Here is a 23776-nt window from a genome sequence, read left to right as displayed (position 1 = left end):
TTTGTCAAAACGTGTGCCTTTGTAATAAAAGGATAATTATTTTGTAGTTTTCTATATATTTTCAATAATAACTTTTTCTATCCGTGTATCCAACACCTGATATAACTTATTTCAGCGGGCCACAGACCTTCCTTGTTGTCAATAAACTATTAAAAATAGTCTGATGAAAATATGATGACAACATGTACTGTAATGCATATTAAGTCAATGTTGTTCAAAGCATATCAGATCTAATTGCTCTAGTGTCAAGTTTATTTCCACATTTTACAATCATATTATATTGTAAGCGTTTTAGTAACTCGAGCTCAGTGGTGGCAAATTAATCCACATGACAATTTATTGTATTGAATCTGACATCATATACAATCATGGTGCCCAAATACTCCGCATCAAATGTGTATAAATCCTCAGCAGAAAATAGTCCCCAACAAATGCATTATTGACTTCTGATCGTGTAACTATTTAAAACACTACTGCTCATTATACTAGTATGGGATAAACGTGAGTTAAGTCTACATGTAACTTTTTCGGTGCTGTACACGTGTGTGACGATTTGAAGTTGAAAATTGAATCTTCCATTTCCATTGTTTACCCAAAAAACTGTCACCCAAACATCTTTAGGGCAAGCAGGAGCACACTCATTTATGAGGCTGCCCTTAAATCTGGCAGCCAATAAGATCAGTGCAGCAGTGAAGGCTGCAGATCTTCCCTCTGCTGCCCGCTCAGCTCTCCTGGCATGACCCATGCAAACAGAAAGCAGAGCCTGGGCGGACTACAGGGGAGAGGAAGAGAACAAATAACTTGGGCGGGCAGACGAAATGCGAAAGACTGAGACAAAGCATGGAGGGGGCAGAGGAGGGAGAGAAAGGCAGCGAGCGGACAGAAGAGTGAGAGTGAGTAAGGAGGGAGGGAGGGAGGGAGGCAGAACGTGATGTTGCACGTGACGATGGCTCAGGCACTGCAGGCTGTTACGTAAGCGCACCCCCTGCCCTGTCTCCTCATGGACCGAGCAGACTCTGCTTTTCTCCAATCCCTCACCCTGCAGCCGCTGCCCACTTTTTTTTTTTCCTTCCACTCACATGGCTCCTCACATGGCTGCCTCCCTCCCTCCCTCCATCCCTCACTCACTCACTCCCTCCCTCCCTCCCTCCCTCCCTCCCTCTCTCACTCTCTCAATCAGTCTCCCTCCATCTCTTTCTCTCACTCTCCTCCACCCACTCATTGCACCCCAGGGGAGCCACCAACCTCTGCTGCCGAGGCTGTCACTCTGTCTCTCTCTCTCTCTCTCTCTCTCTCTCTCTCTCCTTCTGTTTTTGTCTGTCTGCCTCTCCCTCTCTCATTATTTCCATCAATCGTTCTCCCTCTCCCTCTCTCTCTCCTTTGCTCCTGTGCAGTGAGGCTGCAGCTCCACGCTCAGGGCTACAGGGATATGACAAAGAGAGGCCACAAATACATGCTTGAGCACACTCACACACACCTACACAAACTGACATTTCACATATCGTTACCGCACTGTCTGGCTGCTCGAATGCTCCAAGCCGCTCTTATAAAAGTGACTGTTTTTCCACTTTAAATTCCTCTGATCTTATTCCACACAACTGTTGAATCATTTGCATTGGCTGGCTGACACAGGAAGCAAACTAAAATAGTGAAAACAAAACTCTGACTCTTCCATCAGCTGTAAGTGAAACCTGCTGGCATGTACTATACTGACAAAGGTAGTCTTGACAGTATTAATAATGCACTTAAACAGAAACATGGGTGAAGGCATATGCATTGTATTTATGTAGTTGCTTTTGCGCTGCAACAACAACAACAGCCTTAAGCAGGACAGCAGTGTCAGGCCAAAATAATCATGTCTGCATGAAATTCCACATGGTCGGAGGACAGCAACATATGCTTTCCCCAAGTTCACTTCAGGACAATGTTCAATAAACTGAGCTCTAAGAAATCCAAAACAACTGAGTTGTTGTCTTCTTACTAAGAATTATTCTTCATGCACACGGTGAAGTCTCAAACCAGGCAGCACGTAGTGTTGTGTGAATTGCACAGCGTCACCTCCTCTCACCACGCAGCTGGAACAAACGCTCCTGAACCTTCAACAAGGTGATTACAGACCTGACTTTGTTGTGCTTTGGCCTTTGGCCCTCACCCCCTCCACCCTCCACCCTCTTGGTTCGGCAAACACACAAACACACACACACACACACACACACACACACACAGCCTCCTCCATGAGTCCCTGGCTCGGAGGGGTGCAGCAGGAGATGTGCTCCTGCACCCCCCACTCGCTGCAGTATTGATTTGTTTGTTCAGTGCTTGCCCCCCTCCTCCTCGTTCTTTTCCTTCCTCCCTCCTATTCTCCCTCTCAGTGCGAGTGTGTCCTCAAGTGCCTCCCTGTCTTATGTAACAGAGAAAGGCCCACAGCATACTGATGAAGGGGAGTCTGGGCTCTGGGCCGACAGACCTGGGAGAAAACAAGGACTACACCGCACTGCTGATGGGAGAACAGCTTTCCTGGCACTCAAAAAGACAGGGCTAGATTCACAGAAAACTTTGAGATAAGATGGCCTATTCACCCTTTTCTTTATGTAGCCGTGAGAGTGTAAGAGATTCATATAATTTCCTTGAAGACTCCTAAATATTGACTGTTAAAAAGGGTTTCAATAATAATTTAATCACATAAATAACACCATGTGTCTGTGACATATTGCCCATGCACTCACAGCATCCTGGAAGCATTCCTTCTTGTCCAGCATCTCTCTGAGTGTTTGCAGGATCTTGATACACAGCTTCTCCTCTTTGTCCATGAGCTTCTTGGTGTGTTTGATCAGTCTGTCAGGGGGACAAGAGAAGTGCTGCATCATTCACAGTCGTTTCCTGCTAATGCAGTCACTGGCTCTTGAGTCAAAACAAAGCAATACTTTATTGATCACCACTACAGGTGAAATCTGCTTCTCTGTTCTCCAGGGGGGTCTGACAGTAGCAGCAGAGTAACAGCACCCCCGCAGGTTTGATGATGTATCAAACTATTTTTCAGTGAATTTCTTTGGTAAAAATCGAATCTGTTGGTCCACTGACTACATATACATTAAATGTGTTTTCTTTAACATTTGCTATTGCTTATTTTAAAAGTTAAATGTTTGTCTTTTTACTTTTGAATTATATTTTGAGCTATTGTTCTTGACTTTTTTCCAAAGCCTCGTCAACTAATCTAATTATAGTAAGTGGTAGTTTAAAATATAGGTTTAAGTAAATGCTAATTTGACATCCTGGCACTATTTTGAAATGCCAATCTTAAATTTAGAACGACATAATATCAGATAAAAAATGATAATAGCAATTTGCAACTTTTGTCAACAATTCTAACCCAATCCTAAATCTCTACATAAACCGTGCGGCTAGTGCTCTCCGTTGCTAGATGAACACTTTAAAAAGTGGCCTCCAGTCCCTCAGAAATGAAAACTGTAATTTTTGGTCCATATCGAGGTTATGGACATCGACTCACTTGGACATGAACGCTCCGCTCTCACAGCGTAACCGAGCAGCCTCTGGAAACAGCAGCTCCGGGCTGTGAAGAACGTCCACCAGCACGGAGAACTCTGCCTGGACCTTCGGACTGAACTGCTCCTCCAGAAGGGACACGACCCCCTGTACATCACATCACAGACAGACACAAATTAAGGCTCAATCTGATGCTGTCCTGAATAGATTGATACTGTTGAAGACCATTCAGAAAGCCCTCAAAAACATCCTGTGAATGTAAACTTGTAGCAATGCTAGCAGCCAGGCTAGAGGAATAGAAATGCCTAACACTTTGGTACAGACTCAAGTATCTCAAGAAACTGTATGCCATGAAATCTTGTGCAGATATTCTTGGTCCCTAAAGGATGTTGCTTCGTACCTCTGGTGATCCTATAACCTTTTCTATAGAACCATTATGAGGTTGACCATTTAGTTTAAGTGAAATGTGTCAACTATTATTCGATCGGTTGCTTTAAACAGCCAGGGTGTCTTATGCATAGTCCTTTAAACCCTGCTTCACATCTTTAGGTGACCTCATGAAATTGTTTAGGTAAAGTGGTTGAAGAATGAACATTATACTTACTTAACAAGTGTCATTGCAATCACATTAGCCAGCTGACATTTGTATAAGGCTTTAAGCTCTGCTGTGGCTTTGTGTCGTCTCTGGGCAGCTAGCGAGTGTAGGATCATAGTAATGTAAAAAATGTTCACCTGCAGCTTCTCAATGATGTTCTTGTAGTCGGGGACCCCCAGGGGCTCCTTGCGGGGTCGTGTGCGGGCAGACGTCCTCCAGTCCTTGGCTGCTCGCTGCACCATGTTGCTGTGGACCTTGAGAGACAAAGTGTTGACCTGACTGTCCAGGTCCACTGGAATGGCTATGGCCCGGGCCTTAGCTGAGAAACAACACGGAGGGTCAGATGTCGGGGGAAATGTAGTGTCAGCGAGATCTTACTATTACATTAAATCTAATTTTATATTTTAACAATACTTCTTAAATGTATTTCTATATCCGTCTCCATCATTTTGAGATATTGAAGCAGATTAGCAGCACTCACCAACATCAGCCAGTGTTTTGATACAGCTCTCGATATTAGCCTTCTGAGCGGAGTTGATCCAGGTGCAGTTGTAGATCCTGAAAGAAGACTGGAGCAGCTTGATGAAGACAGACTGGTTTGTCTGTGAAGAGAGAGAGAGAGCAGGGATAATATTCTTTAAAAGTGGTCTAAGTGTAGAGAAATGCAGAGATAATCCTGAACACTTCAATATTGTGTCTGATAGTTGACATTAGTACAAAATGATGCGTAAAACGCCTCAAGCATCTGCTCGAGGTACAAACATCTGCAATGAAACAAAAGGTCCCAGGCAATGGTGCAGTAAAGGCGGCAGTCTGCTGTCATATATTTTACTGTAAAGGAGCTCAAAGTTGGCAGAGGATTTAGCCGTGGTTTGAGTGAGCGTCCCTTAGTGGACTCATTGTGAAAACAATACCTGCAGGTTGGAGTGGTTGACAGAGAAAGGTGAGCTGAAGAAACCCTTGATGATGCCCATCACCGTCTCCGTCACATACTTCTCAAGGGACAGATCGGCATGGTTACGGTCTGTGGTAGTGTTGCACACCTTCAGAAACAGAGAAAACAAGCTCACTCTCACCATCACAGCTTTGTCATTTTTCTTTGCAGGTGAATTGTGAATGTATTTAACACATGAGTAAGCCTCGGTGTCTCTCGACTGCCTCGTTAGAATAGCATCAGACAGAGTGCATGACCTTTCAGTCTGACAGAGCCTTACACTGGACATGTCCACCAGGAAATTGTCAAAGAGCTTCCAGATATGGTTGGAGGTGTAGATCTCCTTCATTTCCACCTCTGTGTCTACGTAGCAGTGATTCACAAAGTTCACATAGGCAGTTTTGACCTGGAGGATAAAGAAATGAGATGTAAGGTAACTTCAGGTAAAATGAATGTGTTAAATTGAGAGAAATTGTATTATTATCAAACCCTTACCTCTGGTATACAGTGGATATCAGTGACAACTTTAACAATGTCGTCCAGTGGTAGCAGAGAGTTGCATTTCAGCTCAGTGTAGACGTTCTTTCCTTCGGTGCAGGCGGCCAGCAGCTCCACCAGTGTGTTGTGGTAGGCCAGAGCTCCATCCTCATCTGTCCGCTCACGCTCAGAGCCCATCATCTGCAGCAGCACCGGGAACGAGGAGCGGTCGTTGTAGAACACCAGCACGTCCTCGCCTCCATTCACAAGCTGGACACAGACAGAGATCCAAAGTAAAGAAACAGTAACCATCACAAATGAATTAAAGTACAAAGTGGTTTGATTTGAAACTTTTATAATCTCACCTCTGTCATGACCTTGTCCTGACATTTCTTCACATACTTTCCATCTGCTTTCACAATGGTTTGCAGGAACTTGAGGTACAGCACATGTCTACCATGTGTTTCAATGCAGTGGACAAAATGATGAACCACACGGTCGCTGATCTCGTGGCACAGCTGGTAGCTGTTCATAAAGATGTTACGCATCGTCTCAGCTTCAAGCAACTGGTGAAAAATGGGAGGCATGATTCAGTAACAGAACATTTACATAGAAAAAAACTAGGACTAATGTTCCTGATGTCAGGTTGCTGTTGTTTTGGACCTTGTTAGTTTCATTATAGGTTCATTCTGATGATGCTACTGCACACTCTACTACAAAAGTGGACATCAATAAAAATGAAGGCATGACAACAAGTGAAAAGTAAAATAAGGTCATATAAATATACCCCTGGAGTGAGGAAGAGGTTCAGGTGTTTATGTAGCAGAACTTGGTTCTGAGAGTTTCCTCTGCAGAAATTTTGCAAAAATGCATGAGCCAGGGTCATGATCTCATTCATCTTGTCATCACTCTGTGGAAAGGCAGAGCAGATAGGAAAAATTAGAGCGAATGTAAGACAGCGAAACACCAAAACCACGTTTCGCAAAGAATTCAATGAAACATAATGAGATAAGCACTGGGCTGTTTTGCTTGTTACTCACCGTCTCAAAGGGAATCTGCAGCAGGTCCAGCACCACAGTGTGGGCCCCCATGTTCTTCAGCAGCCTCTGCTGCTGCACACGACTCTTCTTACTGGGAGAACACAGCTTACTGAGCCGCAGTAGGATCTACACATCAGACACAGAGGTGTATTATAGATATATTATACACAAATGTATTACACACAATACAGAAACAATAGATACGAATGATCTGGAAATAAAGACATGGAGCTCACCTCTTTGACAATGTTGTAGTTGTTTGATTTGTTGCTGTCAATCTGAGGTTTAATATCTCCATCCTGCACTGGGCTAAGGACAACTTCCTGGAAAGATAAACACATGAAAAACCTTAAATTAAATTCATGAATTGCCACAGTGAACTAAAGCTCCACTATTCTGATGTGTCACTTACGACACACAGTACATCCTGTATTTTCCAGCCATTTGTCAGTGTCGTGGATAAAGTCTCCGCTATGATCCTTATCATTCACATCATTGCATTAATGTAAAAATAATAATGTTAAAAAGGCACACTATATGACACGGGCCTGACTAATAAAAACTGATTTAGGGCAGATTCCTGTTCTGCCAGACATTATCATGCATTATTCCAACAAAACAGCTTTCCATCAGCTTTGATGAACAATGACAACAAACAAGTGCAGTATTTACAGTGCAGCGCAATGACTGATGAGATGTTTGAGGTAAATATAGTATCTTCCTGCGGAGAAATATCTCTCTCACTTAAATCTGAACTTTTATACTTTATTGCTGGACACCATTTAATAAAGGTACAACACCTCTAGGTTCTGCTCTTTGCCCTGTCTGACCCCCAGGTCCTCGCTGCTGTAGACTCCACTCTTCTCCACCCACAGCTCGGACTTCTCCACAGTCAGACGCAGCTGGTCCAGGTCTGTCTTGATCTGCTTGTAGTTCTCCACATCCTGCTCTGACACAAGCAGCTGGACCTGGAGGACACACAAAGGATGAGAAATAAACCAGACATCGAGATATTAAAAAAACAAAATGTGTATGAAAGCATATCCCTGCCAAGATAGTCCCAGTGCACTTTGGAAAGGCAGAGCATTGTTTAGAAGTGAGTTTGTGCAGCTCTATTATCCAGCTGAGGAAGCTCTTAGTGAGAGAGTTTACAACAGCTGGTGTTTGGCCCTTAGGAGGACCCTCCTAATCCAGACTGATTATCTCAGGAAGTGTCTAACGCCACACTCTGTCACATGCTTTAGTGAAATGCTGTCTCTCTACCTGTTTGAAGGCCTGCAGCACCTCGGATCTCTGGCTGAAGTGCTTGAAGATGAGCTGCAGCGAGCCAGACACCAGCGGAGGGTAATCTTGCATGATGAGATGGATCAGAACCCTCAAAAACGTGCGGCCGCCCTCATCGTCCAGCTCCACCGCACTCAACTCTGAGCTGAAATTGCAATTAAACTTAGACAGGAGTTTTAAAGCAGATGCGATCATTTGGCAAGAGACTAAGAAAGCAGGTCAAACACAATCAGCCTACATCTCTTATTCATTTATCTGTGTGAATGTTTGAGTGACACTTACCTCCCTGCAAACATGCTCTCTGCTTTGGTCGCAATCTCATCTATGTCTGGTTCAGGAGCTAGAGCTATAAGAAAGTGGACAACAGATCAGTAAACACCTCATTAAAAAGATAAAAACAACGTTCAAGTACTTGCATGAAGAGATTTTAAAGTCTCACGTGTCATAGGAAGCATTTCAGAGACAGAGCTTTCCGTTAGGGTCTTGTCCCCAAACTCTTTCTTGTAGATGGACAGCAAATATGTGATCCTATAATCCAACCTCACACTCAGGATGAACTATCAAGGAAACAAAAATAATAGAATCAACTACTAAAATCAAAACATTTGTATTAATGCCAAATGTCATCATAAATCACTGAGTACATCCCGAAGGCAGCGCTTACTTGCAGGATCTCAATGATCTTTAGCTTGGTGTCCATCACCATGACGTCCTCATTATCCGGCAGGAAGTGTCCCCTCCCGTAGCGCAGGGACGGAGAGGTGTCAGGGAGGCTGTGCGGCACACCTCGACTCATCATAATCTGAGTCATCATCTCTCCAACTCCATGAATTGTTCGCAGGACATTGTTGCCTAAAAGAAACATTCATCTTCATTCATTTTGCATGTGGTGTGTGTGTGTGTGTGTGTGTGTGTGTGTGTGTGTGTGTGTGTGTGTGTGTGTGTGTGTGTGTGTGTGAAAAGCCTATCCTTTACATCTATTTACATGGTTGACATTTCAGCTCAAGCCTGTCAAAGTTATATATATATATATACATAAAACGATGTAACCAAATATATAAAATGGATGCTCTGTAACATTATTTAGCTTAAATAAACCTGTAGTCATTGTTTTCAGACCATTTAACCACTTTAATTAAAAATATATCAGAAAAGGTATTTTCAATCCATCCTATGTCCTTCCCAAAAGCAGATCTGTTCTTTCTTTCAGTGATTTCTGATCTCATATATTCATATTTCCTTTTTTCCCTAACTTACTATTTTTGTTTCACTAACACCCAGGCTTCTTTGGACCAAAAGCTCTTATTAAAAGAACTTGAAAGCAAGACTAATACCCCATTTGTCTCCCTCTCTGACTCCCTGTTTCTCTTACAGTTGAATTCTAAATCCTGATTTGTTCATGCATAGCCTTGCTCCTGCATACATTTATCAACTGCTGCATCCATATTTCCCAACTACAAACTCTACAGACGCTGGGATCTTCTCTGTACTTTATTTGAAATGAATCCTACTTTTTAGTAAATGTTAGCTTTCCTAACATTTGGAATCAAAATGTGGAACTGCCATCTCGTTTCATTATCTTAGTCACTGAACTAGGAAACAACAAGCACGATTCTATTCATTAGGTTTAAACTTTCTATCTATTATTTAAGTGCTAAATAACAAAGTTGCCAACGGAATGAATAAAGCACTGATGCTGTGAACTGACCGGCCTCTGGGCTCTTGTTGAGCTTGTTCATGAAGGTGAGTGGGTGCTGGACAATATCCAGGATGGCCAGCAGAGTGCGTGTGAGGCGCAGCAGCTCACTGAAGCTATAGAACCCAAAGTACACCAGGTTACGAGCCAGATTCACCACCTGGAAGACCGAGGGAAAACATTGTGATGTTAAAAACCTTAACAGTGGCACATTGAATCTAATTTATAGAGCACAATTTAAGACTGAAGAAGACTTCTGTATCTTGGAAAATAAGTGTGGATGAAAGTAGTCTGAAGAGTTTATTTCACCTCTAGCGTGAGTTCATTCTTGTCTTTATCCCCAAATGGAAACGGCTGGCTGACCACATCTTTAAGGTATTCTTCCACGAACTCCATGGTGTGAGCAAACTTCTTCTTCATCTCGTCTGTTGACGTGTCAGTGGACTCGTACTCATACCTGTAAAAGAGCAAAATCTGTTTGTGTTGGATCACAAAAAAAAGAGTTGTACATAACACGCATAGTCACACAGACAAAACACTCACTCATGGATGGTGATCTTGGAGGGGATCTCGGTCCAGAGGCGGGGCGTAGCGTACAGGCACCACGGCCTCCTGAGGGTCCCGGTCCACATGCATGTGCAGCATGAGGCGGCAGAAGGAGGCTCGGAGGTTGTAGGGCAGGCAGTCGTCGAACATGCAGCGCAGGATCAGATCCACTGGTAGCTGACAGGAGATCTGATTGATGGCTAGGTACTGGCGGTCCAGACACATTTTAGCAAAGAGGTTCAACTGGTACCTACGGGAGGAGAAGGACATGTTTTTATTGCAGATTGCAGAAGGTGGAAGATAATGGTAGATAAGAAAATGTCAGTGATTGCCCAGTTTAATAAAGTATTATTTCAAAAAATGCTATATAAAACGTAAAGATTCAAGATGCAAGGCTTTATTGTCATGTGCAAATTAGCTACAGTGTAGATATGGTAATGAAAAACGTAGGTCACAGGCTCCTCCAACAGTGCAACATGAATATATATAGGACATATAACAAATAAAACAGATAAAATAGTACAAGAGAATGTTTTGAGATGTGCAAGTAAATGCAAGTAAATACAAATAAAATAAAAATAGTGCCATTAGAGTCTATATACAAGTAAATGGAATATGATATATAGATAAATAATTTGCAAGATGCAAACAGATGAATGTTTATGGATGTTCTTTACACATGTGTTTAATAGTCTTATGGTCTAGTGTTATGATGATTGTTAAAGTGATGCTAATAGCAGATTATAATGCCTCATAAGTATGTTTATCATGCATTATACAGTAGGCATAGAAAGTTATATCTTTGTTTCAGCTAGTTTTGTGTTGCTGGGGAAGGAAGGAGTAGTACACAGAGGAACTAGAAGCAAGTATTCCAGCGTCACCTGTAATAGGTGACAATGTCTACATCCATCTTGTGGGTGCCCTTGGCGTCCTGGGCCAGGTGGCGGATGGATTTTCCGTGAGGCTCCTTGTGGCTGTCGATCCAGTAGAGCCACACCTCCTCCTCCTCCACCTCCTCCTGCAGCAGAGAGGACTCCAGGGTGGTCTCTGTGTTAGGGATTAGTCTGGTGGGAGAAGGGAGGGCGAGGGAGAGAGTGTGACATAAAGCAGTTACTAGAAAAATTGCACACATAACATTCTGACGTGATGCTGCTGCTGAAAATATATTTTTCTCAACAGGGCCCCTGGAGGAAACAGCACATGCTTCAGAGCGTACTGAATGTGCGTGTTTGTACATGTTTGAAAATGATGATCTGAACTAGAAACGGATCAACTCGGATGCTTAAAAATAGATCCACAGGGTGTGACTCACTTGGTCTGGATGAGGATATCTGCGTTGGTGGGGTTCAGCATAAATTTACAGATGAGCTCCTGTGTGACGGGGATGGCAGTTTTGTTGGACACGCAGAGATCAGACAGATAATCCAGGAATCTGAAAGAGCAGAGACGAATCACCATGTTTAACAAATGTTGCAGCAAAGGAGTTCATAAACTGATTGTACACATGAGGTTTGTGTGTGTTCCTGTAACATCTTTGTCTCTTCCATTTCCATCTAAAAACTCACTCTTACAGTATGTAGTTCACAGTATATTCTTTATAAAGCAGCGGAACCACAATAACTGTGACATCTTATAATATATAATGACTCCATAAAATATGGAGGAAAACACATTTACGGTATTTTATTTATTATTATTATTTTATTTATATATGTATTGTTTCAATGCTGTTAAATCCTTTCCTATTTCCATTTATCTTACTATTAAGGTATATTAAAGTGTTGTTCAGGAAAAAATAGCATTGATATTTTATTATCCAAAAAAGAAAAATGAACATTTCAAATTTCACAAAAGTAGAGCTAAGAAGATGTACCGGTTGCATTGTTGTGCGTTATACCGTGTTCCTGTGTCAGTGTTCTGTCTCTGTGTTAGAAAATCAACCAATTGCAACACAAGTCATATGTAGGACTGCTAATTTCCATGCACTGTGTCAGATTTCTAGATATATTATATCATTTTCCTCTCTGGTCGTCTAATCTCCTGGAGGTGTCCATGTCTGACCTGGGCTCTCTGTTGCGCCTCAGCAGGCTGACGAAGGTCTCGATCTCTTTGGCTGTGATGTGTTTTTCCAGCAGCTTGCGGTTGTTGTGCAGCAGGGCAGTGATTGTGTCCTCAGCCAAGATCTCATACCCAATCTGAGACTGCATGATTGAGAACTTTTTGGCTATATATTCCTACGTGGCACAAGAGAATATTGGTTATAAAAAAAGATAGAAATGGTGGTAGGGTGAAGTTAAGAGAAAAAAGTCTGGGAAATACAGAGAGCATAAACATTTGCCAAATCGCTATGTGTTCATTTCACCATCACCCAGGGAGAAGTGGTAAAACAAGATAACATTTTCATAAAAAAAGAAAACAAAATTATTCAAAAAGTTACACATAGTTAGAACTGAGAGCAGGCTGTCACACCCGCAGCCTTTTAGCCACCGAACAGCTCAACATGATTTATTTAGAATTAGGCAACGGCAGCAAATAATGACTGTTTTCATCAAGGGGTTGGGTTCTATCAATTCATCTACGTTCTACATTTTAGCTTGTAAAATGCAGCATTAGCTAAATTAAAATGTAGCAAAGACCAAGTGAGGTTGCACAATAGGCAAGTTTGGTTAATGAGCACACAAAATAACTAAAATATTAACTTTGTATGGAATTGAATTTAGAAAAGTGAGCACATCTTCCAAAATGTGTCACTCGAAAATGTTGTATATTTTGTTGATTTGTTAAAAGCAGGTATACCTTCCTTTTACCCACTTTAAAAGTAGTGAATATGGCATAAAGGCTTAAATTATCACATAACATGAGTTCGTTTTTCTGATCCAATATTGCATCCAGTGGCAGTCTGCCAGAATCTAAATACTGATATGATCCCAGTCATAAGTCAACTCTCTCTGCCCGTGATAATGAGCCTGATGACAGCTCCATTGTGTAGACGGTGGGAACCTGCCTGGTTCTTGCGATAGTCCTGTTGGGAGTGGCGGAGCACCCTGTAGCAGAGTCTCAACATGTACTTGAAGTGAGCGTAGCGCTGGTCTCCCAGATCCTCCAGTTTAAGCATTGGACCATCGCCCTGGTCTGTGAACGGAGCCTTCAGGATGCCAAAGATCTGGAAGAACAGAAACCCATAAATACTGTTTGTTCAACCAAGAACCTAAATACTAAGCATTGAAATATTCACAGTCTATAAAGTGTTATTAATGAAGGTTAGAAATGCTGGATAACAGGTCTCCTGTCATATGGCAAAGGTAAACACTGGGCAATGCAAGTCAAGTGTCCCCAATCTATGGACATTTGCACATCTTAAAGGTCTAGTTAAAACATTGCGATGCAACATGGCAGACCCAGTAAGAGGACTATGTTGGAACAAAGAGCTCATTCTCAGGTAATAAAAACACAACATCTCTTGGCTTCAGGTGATTTTACACTAATTGAAACATAGTTATGAATATTGTGGTCTTTTTATGCCATAAGAGCCTACATTATTCTACACACTGGTTGTTTATGGCCAATCTGTAGTTATTATAAAATATCACCCAATAGTAATCTGATAATAAGATGTTCACTTGGCATCACTGTCCTCACTGAACTCCGAGTTAAACCTAAGATTCATCTGCATTCTGTAGAGCTAGACAAGTGCTGTACTGGTGCTGACCTGGGCGAGGATGTTCTGTTCCCTCATGAGTTTCTGTCTCTCTCGGTTGGGAGTGGAGGTCACCACAGAGAGAACATCCTGGCCGTTGTTTGGTACCACACACACAAAGAAAGCCAGGTCTTCCAGGAGCTTAGTCACAAACCTGAAATATATATGAAGGGCAAAAATAACATATGAGATCATAAAATATGCACATCATCTCGTGTCACCTGAGTCGTTACGCCCACGCCTCTGTACCTCCTCTCGTTCTGAGCGATGTTGCCGTACTGCAGCTTCCTCACGGTGGACTCCAGCACCTTGCTGGCATCGTTGGCAAAGTCCAAGTCTCTGACCTCGGACAGAGGAACAGATACGATGGCAAAAGCCTCTTTGTCCTCTTTCGTAGAACAGGTGCCAATCTATTGTGACAGCCAAAATAAATGTTTAAATAATGCATTCATATTTGTTTTACATTTACTGAATGTGTGTTAGTGTATGTGGGTGTGTGTGGGTGTGTGTATACAATATACAATACAACACAAAGGGGCTTTATTGGCATGACCACATATTACACTTTGCCAAAGCATTCCGCAAAAGGCGTTATAACAAAACAAAAACAAAAACAAACACTAAACATTCATGTCAACAATACATGTGGAAAGGTGTATACCTTGAGCATGACCGGACGCTCCTCCTCTGCATCGATGGGGACGTTGGTGCTCGTCACCCAGGTGTTGGTGCACAGGTGCCTTAGTCTCACATACGAGTTTCTGGGGAAGGATGGGACCAATCATTAACACCACATTCATTTTAAGTTTATTGTATGCTTGCTGCTGTACTTGACCTAAAAAGTATCAAGTGTCAATTAGCTGCTAGCATGTCTTGAGGCATGGCATTTTTGTCATGTCGTTTGATCAGGATATAAATATCTTTGCAACTATGGAATTGTCATGAGATTTGGCCCAGATACTTATGTTATCCTCAGGATAAAATTGTAAAAACATAACTGTTCATATTATGTTTTACCAAGACAAAACATCAATTTCAAATGTGTCCAAAAAACATTATTGTTATTTATGACCGAATAACTTCAAAAGTAGCCCAGCAGCCTCAGCTGTTCTGAAATTGTTGTGTTGAAATTAGCTAGCTTATGTTAGCATGCTAACACGCTAAACTAATATGAAAATGGAATACATTATGCCTGCTAAACATCATAGTCAGGTTCATTATAACTTGATTTTAACTTTCGTGGTATTTTTTGGAGGATTTGCTAAACTATAAAAAAAATCCCACAAAAGTATAGCCTATAGTGAACTTGACTGTCAGCAGGGAAGCATTGTCATGAGAACGTGTTAGCATGTTAAAATTATCATCTTTGCGTGTGTATGGTGCGTATATCATGCAAATTAAATAAGAAACTCCCACTAGCTTCTATTCCAGGTCCAATTATTTGTGAACATTTCCAGGAACAAGTGTTGGTTTATTTTGGATTGGAATCAAAATATGAAAATGTTCTGTGAAGTGTGGTGAAAAATGCCCCCTGTGGATAAAACTACATCAGATGTAACCTGTTGTTGTTGCCGTTGCCCCCCCATGTGAGTGACTGACCTGGGCACCAGACAGTCGGCTCGCTGCAGAGTGGTGGCATCCAGCTCAAACAGAGAGGCAATGTCGTTCCCATGGGGAACAGAAACCAGGGTGAAAGCAATCTTCTCTGCTGCTTGGTGCTTCCTCTTGGAGAACAAAGTGTCTGTCTCATTCTGCAACACACACACAAGAAATTTGCATCTGTAGTTTAAAGCTTGAATGGCAAAGACAGTAAAATCCTTCATCAATGTCTGACACAGTGGATTATATTCTCCGCTGACAATCTTTAAACATACAGTATAGCACTAAATACTCAGTCCATTTTCAAGGCTATAAAGGAAAAACTGCATGCAGAAAGTGTTCGCATGAGTGTGTTGTAACTGTTGCATGTCAATATATCTTACTTTGGATACATACATACATACATACATACATACATACATACATACATACATACATACATACATACATACATACATACATACATACATACATACATGACATTTCTTTGATCATTTCTTTGATCATTGAATATAATGTAAGCTGTTCTTCATTGATTAATTGTTATGATTATGAGGTCTCTAATAAAAAAAAGAATGGGTGCACATTGAACGTTTTAAAGCCTGAATTTACTTTGTGTATGAAATTGCTTATTTAGCTTATTTGTAAATAAAACATGTATGTACAAATAATTAATAGTTAATAAAAAAAAAGGGAAGATTAGGCAAACTTTTTGTCTGAAATCTAATCATTGACTGGTTCAAGCCTATCAAATGTACTGATTGGTCATATTTGATAGCAGATTGAATATCTTTTTTTTGTGTTGGTTGAGTAAAACAAACTATATAGCCGCATTTAGACTTTGGAAACTTTCATTGTTTGATATTTTACGGACAAAATGATAGATCAGAATAACCCCATTTCTAATAAAAAATGTTTAGAAAAAAGGCCCATTTTCTAATTTGTATAGCTGCAACAATGTTTGGTCAATTATTTTACACTATGGCATCAACAATGAAAACTACACAGGATATCATAGTGGAGTGTTACAATAACTTAAAATATCCAACTGTCCGCTAATGATTAATAGTGTAGTGCTAAAGGCAGTTTGCACACAGGATAACACCTATTGTTGTTTTCGTGTCCAGCAGTAATGGGTCAAAATGTATATCTGCACGCACACATTTTACATTTGTTCATAAATGGTATTGTTTGCTAAATTCAACAGCCTAATTCAAATGACACTTGTTATGTTTAGTATTAGTAAGTGCATTCAAGGTGAAGCATAGACATGTTTTCTTCCAAGTTAACATATCTTTCCACACATAAACTCTGATAAATGAGCCCAACTGTTGATAAGATCTATAATTGAGAACGCACGGATGTGAGCCAAACTAAACCGTCACAGCTTCTAACACTAATGAGGTATCAAATTACACGAGCTGCAGCCAGAGAGCCTCCTGTGTGTGGTGTTAGACACTGCGGTACGGAGGCTGCTACAGTCAGCGCAGTGCAGATGCAGCACATAATGGCGAGGGTTAATTTCTCCCACTGTTCTCTGCATGTCAATGGGAAGCTCCCTAGAGCTGCCTCCACACCTCAGCTTCTCCATCCTCCCACTCCTCTCCCTCACCCCCTCCTCTGCTGGTGACTCACCCCACCAGTTTAGCACAGGCGAGTGGAGCAGAGCAGACAGCACGTCTGCCTCCCCTCCATCCCCTCTCACAGGGCACCCCCACACCCAGACGTTATGTAAGGAGCCCCCTGTGTGTCTGAAATTCAGCATGTGCATGAGAAAGTGTGCGAGGCTGACAGAGTTTGTGCGAGTGTTCCTCGCACTGCCAGAATACAAATGTGCAAGGTAGCTGAGAGCTGAAAGACATTTCTAGATATAGATCCAGAGTTTGTTTGTTAGTGTCAGAGAACTGCTGCTATTGTATAACCAAAGAATGAGGAGACAAAGAAGTTGGACGGACAATGTTTAAGCGCTGAGATAATTGATCTTTCCACTAAAACACTGGAGTAATCCCTTGTGGTCACTAGATCACTCTCTTTTTCAGTCAATCTGACCCATTAATAATGTGCACAATCTGTTAGTCACAGCCAGGGTGAGACTGTGTGTTTGTGACTTTGCAGCTGAATGTGTTTGTTCGACTGACTCACCTCTCCTTTGGGCTCCACCGTGTTGTCTTTGAATTCAGGGTTCGCCTGCAGAGAAATTAAGGGGTGATTCTGTGACCTCAAATATAGAAAACACTGATAATTATCCTGCCATTATCATCCCCATCACCCTAGATCCAAACTATCCAACAGAAGATGGGTGATAGGAGCAATATCAATGGGAATACTGCCACCTACAGCACACCACCTGAAATCTTTTTTAATGCAATGTAGAGCCTCTCAGTTCAAAAAAGGACTGAGACAGGCTGCTCTCTAATGGTTCTCTGAGTAAATAAAAGCAAGATGCAGCTACATCATTTAATGGGCTAAAACATTTTTTAATTCACCTCAGCTGCGAGGTAATTCCCAGTCGCCAGGTGTTTGAAGCGGAAGAGGCTGTTCCACTGGCCGGCTCCACCTCTGCAGGGGTCATAGTGCACAACCTGGCATGGGAACACAACAAATGATAGTTACGCAGCTAGAAACATCAGATGTTGCTGTAGGTCTATGAAGTTTTCTGTGTTACTGAAGTATGTGTTGTATTGTCTGTCATATTTAGTGTAAAACACTGCTTATTAAGTTTCTGGTTTTGTTCAGCACACAGAAAAGCTCCTTATAGGATAGGATTTGTTTAACAGCAGTTGGAGGATTTCATCTTTTTGTTATTATATTGTTTTAATTGAGTTAGAAAAGGTTACAAACCTTATGAGATCCAGTTAATTCTGTCACTATGGTAAGTCAGACTAAAAGTCTCTTTGTGCAAAGTACAACAGGAATTTGAGTTTGTCATAATGGTGCAATGTCATGTCAACAACTGATATGGTAACATAAGTTGATACTGGCACACACAGTAAAGGGACAACAGGAACTTCAACTCACACTAGTGCAAGCTGATAAAGAAGAACACACAGTACAATAGACAGTAAATTACAAGGAACTAGAGGCTTAAAAAAGGCAGACTGTATGTATTATCCAAGAGGAAATTGCGTCCTAAATAATTAGAAAATGCTCCTATTAAAAGGTATGTTAATCTCAACTTCCGCTTAAGCAGGGTCATTTGTATTGTGGATGTATGTCTAGTTGTTACTCAAACTCCAACATGGCTTGACATTTCAAAAAAATATACAAAGCAGATGTTGTTCATTCCTGTGTTTGTGTTTCACCTCGATCTCCCAGAGAGCCTTGGAGCTGGTGGCGGAGGTGGCAGACTGCCGCAGGGTCGTCCTTAGGAAGACGTGCTGCTGCTTCTTGTACTCGTCACCCGTCAGAAACTTCTCCTGCTCGGCGTGAAAAAGCCTCACCACGTCTCCCTGACGGAGGACAAGAGCAAAACATGAGAAGGTTGAAAAATGATTGAGCGGAGTTGATGCTGTTCTGCTTAAAAAAACATGAGGAAACAGATGTAAAAATGATAAAACAACACACCCCCTTTAACACATCTTCTCTGTAGTCGCTGAACTTCATGAACAAGGTGACCTTCCAGCTGGTGTTACAGTTTACAGCATTCACCTGGAGCATGAGGAAAACACAACATGAAATTAAGATGTTTATCACACACACAGCTGTTGAAATCCCTGCAAAAACAAATGTTTAACGAGTTTCAACCAGTTTAGGAACTACGACAAAATGTAATAATATTAACTATTTAGATAACTTAAGCTGTCTTTTTTTATTGAGTTTATTGAATCATGAATCCCACAATACTGTATATAGTTTAACTAGCAAAACTGCTTTGATTTGTTCAGTTCCCTGCTTATACTTGCATCTAAGTTTAATTAATTCTACATTTATCTTTCTTTATTTGTACTTTAAGAATAGTTTGATTGCTCTGTCTTTTTCACATAACACTACAACACATTTGGGTACAGTGTGTTTATTATTTGTTATGATGTTTTGCAGTGGCGGCTGGCCCATAGGGGCGCTAGGGGCGCCGCCCCACCTCTTCCCACATTCTAGATTTTTTATTTTATAAAAACATTTTTTAATGAACAAGGTACATATTATATAGTTGGTGTCAGTTAAATGTATAATCTACAATAAAATATCGATAAAAATTGTTTTACGATGTCTAAAGTTACTGATAAGTCACGTGTTTCCTGCTTAGGGCGCAGACATCTTTACCCATTGACTCTCGTTATAAGTGGTGCATGCGCAGTCCGCACCTCTTCAATGCAAGTGATAGGAGCACCTCGGGGCGCACCAAACTGCGCCCAAAGCAGCTGTTGACACCGCCAACAACTAGGGGGCAGCAGGAGCGCCAGAGTGAGTGATTGATGTTTGAATGAGAGAGAGTTAGATGGAGACGGAGTGTAAACAAAACTAGATAGCGAATATGGAGAAGGACAATGATGTTTAATCACTTAAAGAAACACCCTTTGAGAGGAGGACAGTGGAGGGAAAGCTGAGAGTAAAAGAGCTCAGACCTGATCAGCCTGACATAGGCAGGAGTTAAGGACAGAGGAAGGCAGTATACCTGCTCTTTTTCAAGGAGCTGGTTCAGCAAGAAGGCTGGGCTAACTCCCTGTAGCAACACCAGTGCTATATTTTGCTTCCCCTGCCTCCCTTTTTAAACGTCAGGGTCAGACCAGTGTATGGACCAGACCCAGCATGGATCCAGACAGATGGGAGTGACTTAAAGCACATATCAGAAAAAACTAAAAAGCATGAACAAACTAGAGTCCACATGGATGATGCTATGCGACTAGCCATGTTTAGGAAAGTAAACACAGCTGTCCAATGAGGGCTACAGGATAGGGATCTGTAAGCATAATAAGGAGGTTGACCAAAACAGGCTAAAATAGACTGTATCAAGTGCTGTGTGCCTTTGAGCTAGCCCTGCGTTGTAATATGACGTATGCTTTGAGTTTGTGTATACGTTTGCTTACATTTTGGTAGAGGCCCCCCTCGAGAAAAATGCACCAGCCACCACTGATGTATTGACACTTGGCCTGGCTAAATGTGACATATTTTTGTATTTTGTGATAATTTAAGAAAAAAGGTTGATTCACTACAGCAAAAAGACAAGCAATTGGTATTTTGTGGTAAAACTGACTACTATGTTTCAGCCCATATATAAACAATAGACAAAACAGTCGCACCTCTTTGCAGCCGAGGTTGTCCAGCAGCTCGATGTTGCTGGCATGGAGAGGCTGCCCTGCGTTCACCGGCATCAGCACCACCTTGTCTCCAACCACCACCTTCAACACGAGGAGAGACAGCGGTCATATTGCAGCACAGGACGAGACACAGGCTGGTAAACTTCCAGAACTGTTTAAATAGACTAAGTAAGAATGTGACCATGCAAGGGGCTTGTCTAAAGTCTGCAAACATCCCCTGATTTAAAATAAAAAACAAAAAGGTGATATGTGCAGCAGCAACAGGCTGAGCTTCACATGAGTGAGTTGTTTGCGGTGGGGCTGGGTGACATCGCAAAAATCTTTTATCATCATGTCATGCTATGATAACAGTATACATCAAGATATAGCATGTTTTATGGGAATCAAATAAATATATTGATTTCTAAATTAATGAAAAGAAAAATATGGGCAAAATTAACAAACCAATTTCTTATGAAAATACATTAAATTAACATTTATACCATGTATATTGACATTTTTGTAATCACATTGAACTGATAAGTATTGTTAAGTTTAATGAATAATAACTAAAATCTTAAAATGACATTCCTATTTCTACTCTGAAAATAGAGTTAGTACGTGTACGTGTGCAATTAATTTAGACAACATAATTGTGTACCACAATAGCTAGATGGATGATTTCATCACGATACAATTCCATTAAAAGACGATAAACTATCATATTGAATTATTGCCAGCCCTAGTTCACAGCAAACAAGTTTATCATACGGTGTTGAGAGGACATGAATGCAGCACACAGAGGTACACTGCCTGTCATTGTATCATCAGTTACACAATACATGCTCTCTTACCAAATCCAAGTTATAAAAGACTCCACACAGTATCTCATGTTAACCAGCCTCATGCAATATTTAAAAACATTTTAAATAACACGAAGCAGCATCAGTGACGTTCAGTGGATAGCAAGTAACAACCGACTGGATGCTTTAAAGCTCATCCTAAGAGTCTAACATGCAATGGGAAGGTTGGTGCGTCCATGCTGTTTACATGATATTCTGTATCTGACTAATGCACAAACACCATGCACAATCAGGAGCAATACCTTTAACCATAGGATGCTAAAGCCAAAGGAGGAAGGACAAAATCAGAAATGTTACTGGGACAGGACGAACAACGAACTGACAGGATGAAAAAGTCAGACATCTGCTTTACTTATAACAGAGAGGAATGTTAAGTTGTTGAACAGTACTCTGTGTCTATAGTAATGTGAAAAGGGGGGGGGGGGGGGGGGGGGGGGGGGGGGGGGGGCCTACATTATCTCCTTCGCTCCGGAGCTTCCAGAAGGGCTGGATGTAGAACCAGGAGCCCTCGTTCCCGGCCGCGTCCAGAGAAACCCGCATGGCGTTCTTCTCCAGCAGAGCAGGGAGACGCTTGTTCACCGTCAGGTACTTATTGCTCTTAATGTGCAGCAGCTGAGACAGGAGAGTCAAAGGGATTAAATACTGCAACATAGGGGTGGAGGAAGTACTCAACTCGTTAAGTGAATTACTCATACGACACTGTAGAAATACTCCATAAAGAGTTCAAACCTGCACTAAGTCAAATTAGGAAACGTGTACTCTCAGAAGTATAAAAAGTACTAAAATAAACACTTTATACTATTTTATACAACTTGTATTTGTTATATAATTCTTACTCGAGCAATAAGACATATTTATATACTGTAGGGACTCCAACTAAATATTGTTTCCGTATGGATAGTTTTCACTTGATTATACTCTCAATGTATAATTTGCTTGTTTGTTTGTTTTTTATTCCCACTACATTAACCCACAGCCCTGTAAAGTGACACCTTTACAATGCATTTTGTCTAACCTCAATAAATATAAAAAAATGTATATGAATTATCTCAACAATTTAGAGGAAAAGCAGCATATACTAACATTTGAGAATCTGGGACTATGAAATGTTTGACACTGACTTATACAACTATCAATCAACTAATAGATTAATCAATCAACTACTTGTTTCAGCTCTAACTGAATATACCGTATGTTTGAATCCATGAGAAAGCACAATATTTGATAAGGTTGTCATGTGTTTTAAATGGAAATATTTCAATATGTAGTAACAGCTATTAAAGCTATTAAATACTTGTAGTCAATTCAAAAGTAAACTATTTCCCTCTGAATTGCAGTAGAGTGGAAGTACAAAGTGAAATGTACAAGTGTAAGAGAAGATTTCCTTTTCTGGGAAAAACAGAGGTATATTATGCCTTCAATGTAACGCCTTTATGTTTGATTTAAAACAGCTTGTTCAATATTTTTGTTCAATATTTTATTTTACATGGCCTCAAGTGTGGGTTTTACCACACATTACATGGCCCTATTCCATTTAACAAACAGGTGCTAAGATATAGGGAATACTAACACATGCTCTATTGAAAAAAGCCTGTTTGTTGAAGGAACAATGGAGACTGCCTTGAAAGCATTTTGCATCAGCACTAAAGTTGCTGCTTTTCTCAAATAAACTCGTAAAACAAGAGTTTAGCAATCAGTCACACCAAATACAGCCATTGTGGACTTACTGACTGAGGTATCAGGGATTGGGTGACAGTAACACAACCTTAGTAAACAAGAAAACCAAAACAAGGCTTTGGACTAAAGACAGTGTGACGCCGCAGATCTTTGCTGAGGAGCTGTACCTGGATGACATTACTGTATTTCACAACTTCTCCAAGGAGCTTCTTGTTCTCCGACTCATTCTGCTTCTGCTCCAGTTCTGCTGCATGCTGGGTACACAGACAGACACAGAGATTTACTTAAGCGTTAGTCTGCAAATGAAAATGGAGATCAGATGTAAATGTAATTCAAAACTAATGAATATCTACCTGTAACTTCTTAAACAGGTCTCCCTGTGTGTTGTTGTTCCCTTGTTTCCCTTGTTTGGCCTTCCAGAACTGCTTTTGGGCCGAGTATCTGTTCATGGGACACACCTTGAAGAGGCAATCTGCAGAGGAGGAGAAGCATTCAGGCACACACACTCTGTGGGTCAGGTTAAGCAGCACTCAAGGGTCTTAATGTGGTGAAGCAGCATTTTTTAGGTTAACGGTTATTTACCCACCAGAGTTATTTAGACTTGCTTTTAAACATACAAGCTTCTCTAAA

The 23776-nt window shown here is 41.1% G+C and overlaps 1 protein-coding gene across 1 annotated transcript in view; it reads right to left on the bottom strand.

The window, feature by feature from the left end:
- The window catches only part of itpr2 (inositol 1,4,5-trisphosphate receptor, type 2), a 59707-nt gene that overhangs the window by 30458 nt on the left and 5473 nt on the right, over window positions 1-23776 (bottom strand). The window contains 36 exon segments of the mRNA XM_034141211.1: window positions 2727-2835; window positions 3509-3651; window positions 4237-4418; window positions 4581-4701; window positions 5014-5142; window positions 5314-5439; window positions 5529-5780; window positions 5876-6076; window positions 6298-6420; window positions 6551-6676; window positions 6787-6873; window positions 7351-7518; window positions 7814-7979; window positions 8117-8180; window positions 8274-8391; window positions 8499-8686; window positions 9543-9690; window positions 9840-9987; window positions 10074-10114; window positions 10116-10326; window positions 10958-11140; window positions 11389-11508; window positions 12138-12310; window positions 13081-13239; window positions 13786-13927; window positions 14023-14183; window positions 14435-14534; window positions 15373-15524; window positions 17515-17559; window positions 17859-17954; window positions 18675-18821; window positions 18937-19020; window positions 20610-20708; window positions 21923-22081; window positions 23314-23400; window positions 23500-23618. Of these exon segments, the coding sequence (XP_033997102.1) occupies window positions 2727-2835; window positions 3509-3651; window positions 4237-4418; window positions 4581-4701; window positions 5014-5142; window positions 5314-5439; window positions 5529-5780; window positions 5876-6076; window positions 6298-6420; window positions 6551-6676; window positions 6787-6873; window positions 7351-7518; window positions 7814-7979; window positions 8117-8180; window positions 8274-8391; window positions 8499-8686; window positions 9543-9690; window positions 9840-9987; window positions 10074-10114; window positions 10116-10326; window positions 10958-11140; window positions 11389-11508; window positions 12138-12310; window positions 13081-13239; window positions 13786-13927; window positions 14023-14183; window positions 14435-14534; window positions 15373-15524; window positions 17515-17559; window positions 17859-17954; window positions 18675-18821; window positions 18937-19020; window positions 20610-20708; window positions 21923-22081; window positions 23314-23400; window positions 23500-23618 (4877 nt within the window).

This window comes from Trematomus bernacchii, unplaced genomic scaffold (genome assembly GCF_902827165.1).
Source record: "Trematomus bernacchii unplaced genomic scaffold, fTreBer1.1, whole genome shotgun sequence".
Lineage (NCBI taxonomy): Eukaryota > Metazoa > Chordata > Actinopteri > Perciformes > Nototheniidae > Trematomus > Trematomus bernacchii.
The sequence above is the reverse complement of the archived record's forward strand: the minus strand, read 5'-3'. Positions and strand labels throughout refer to the sequence as shown.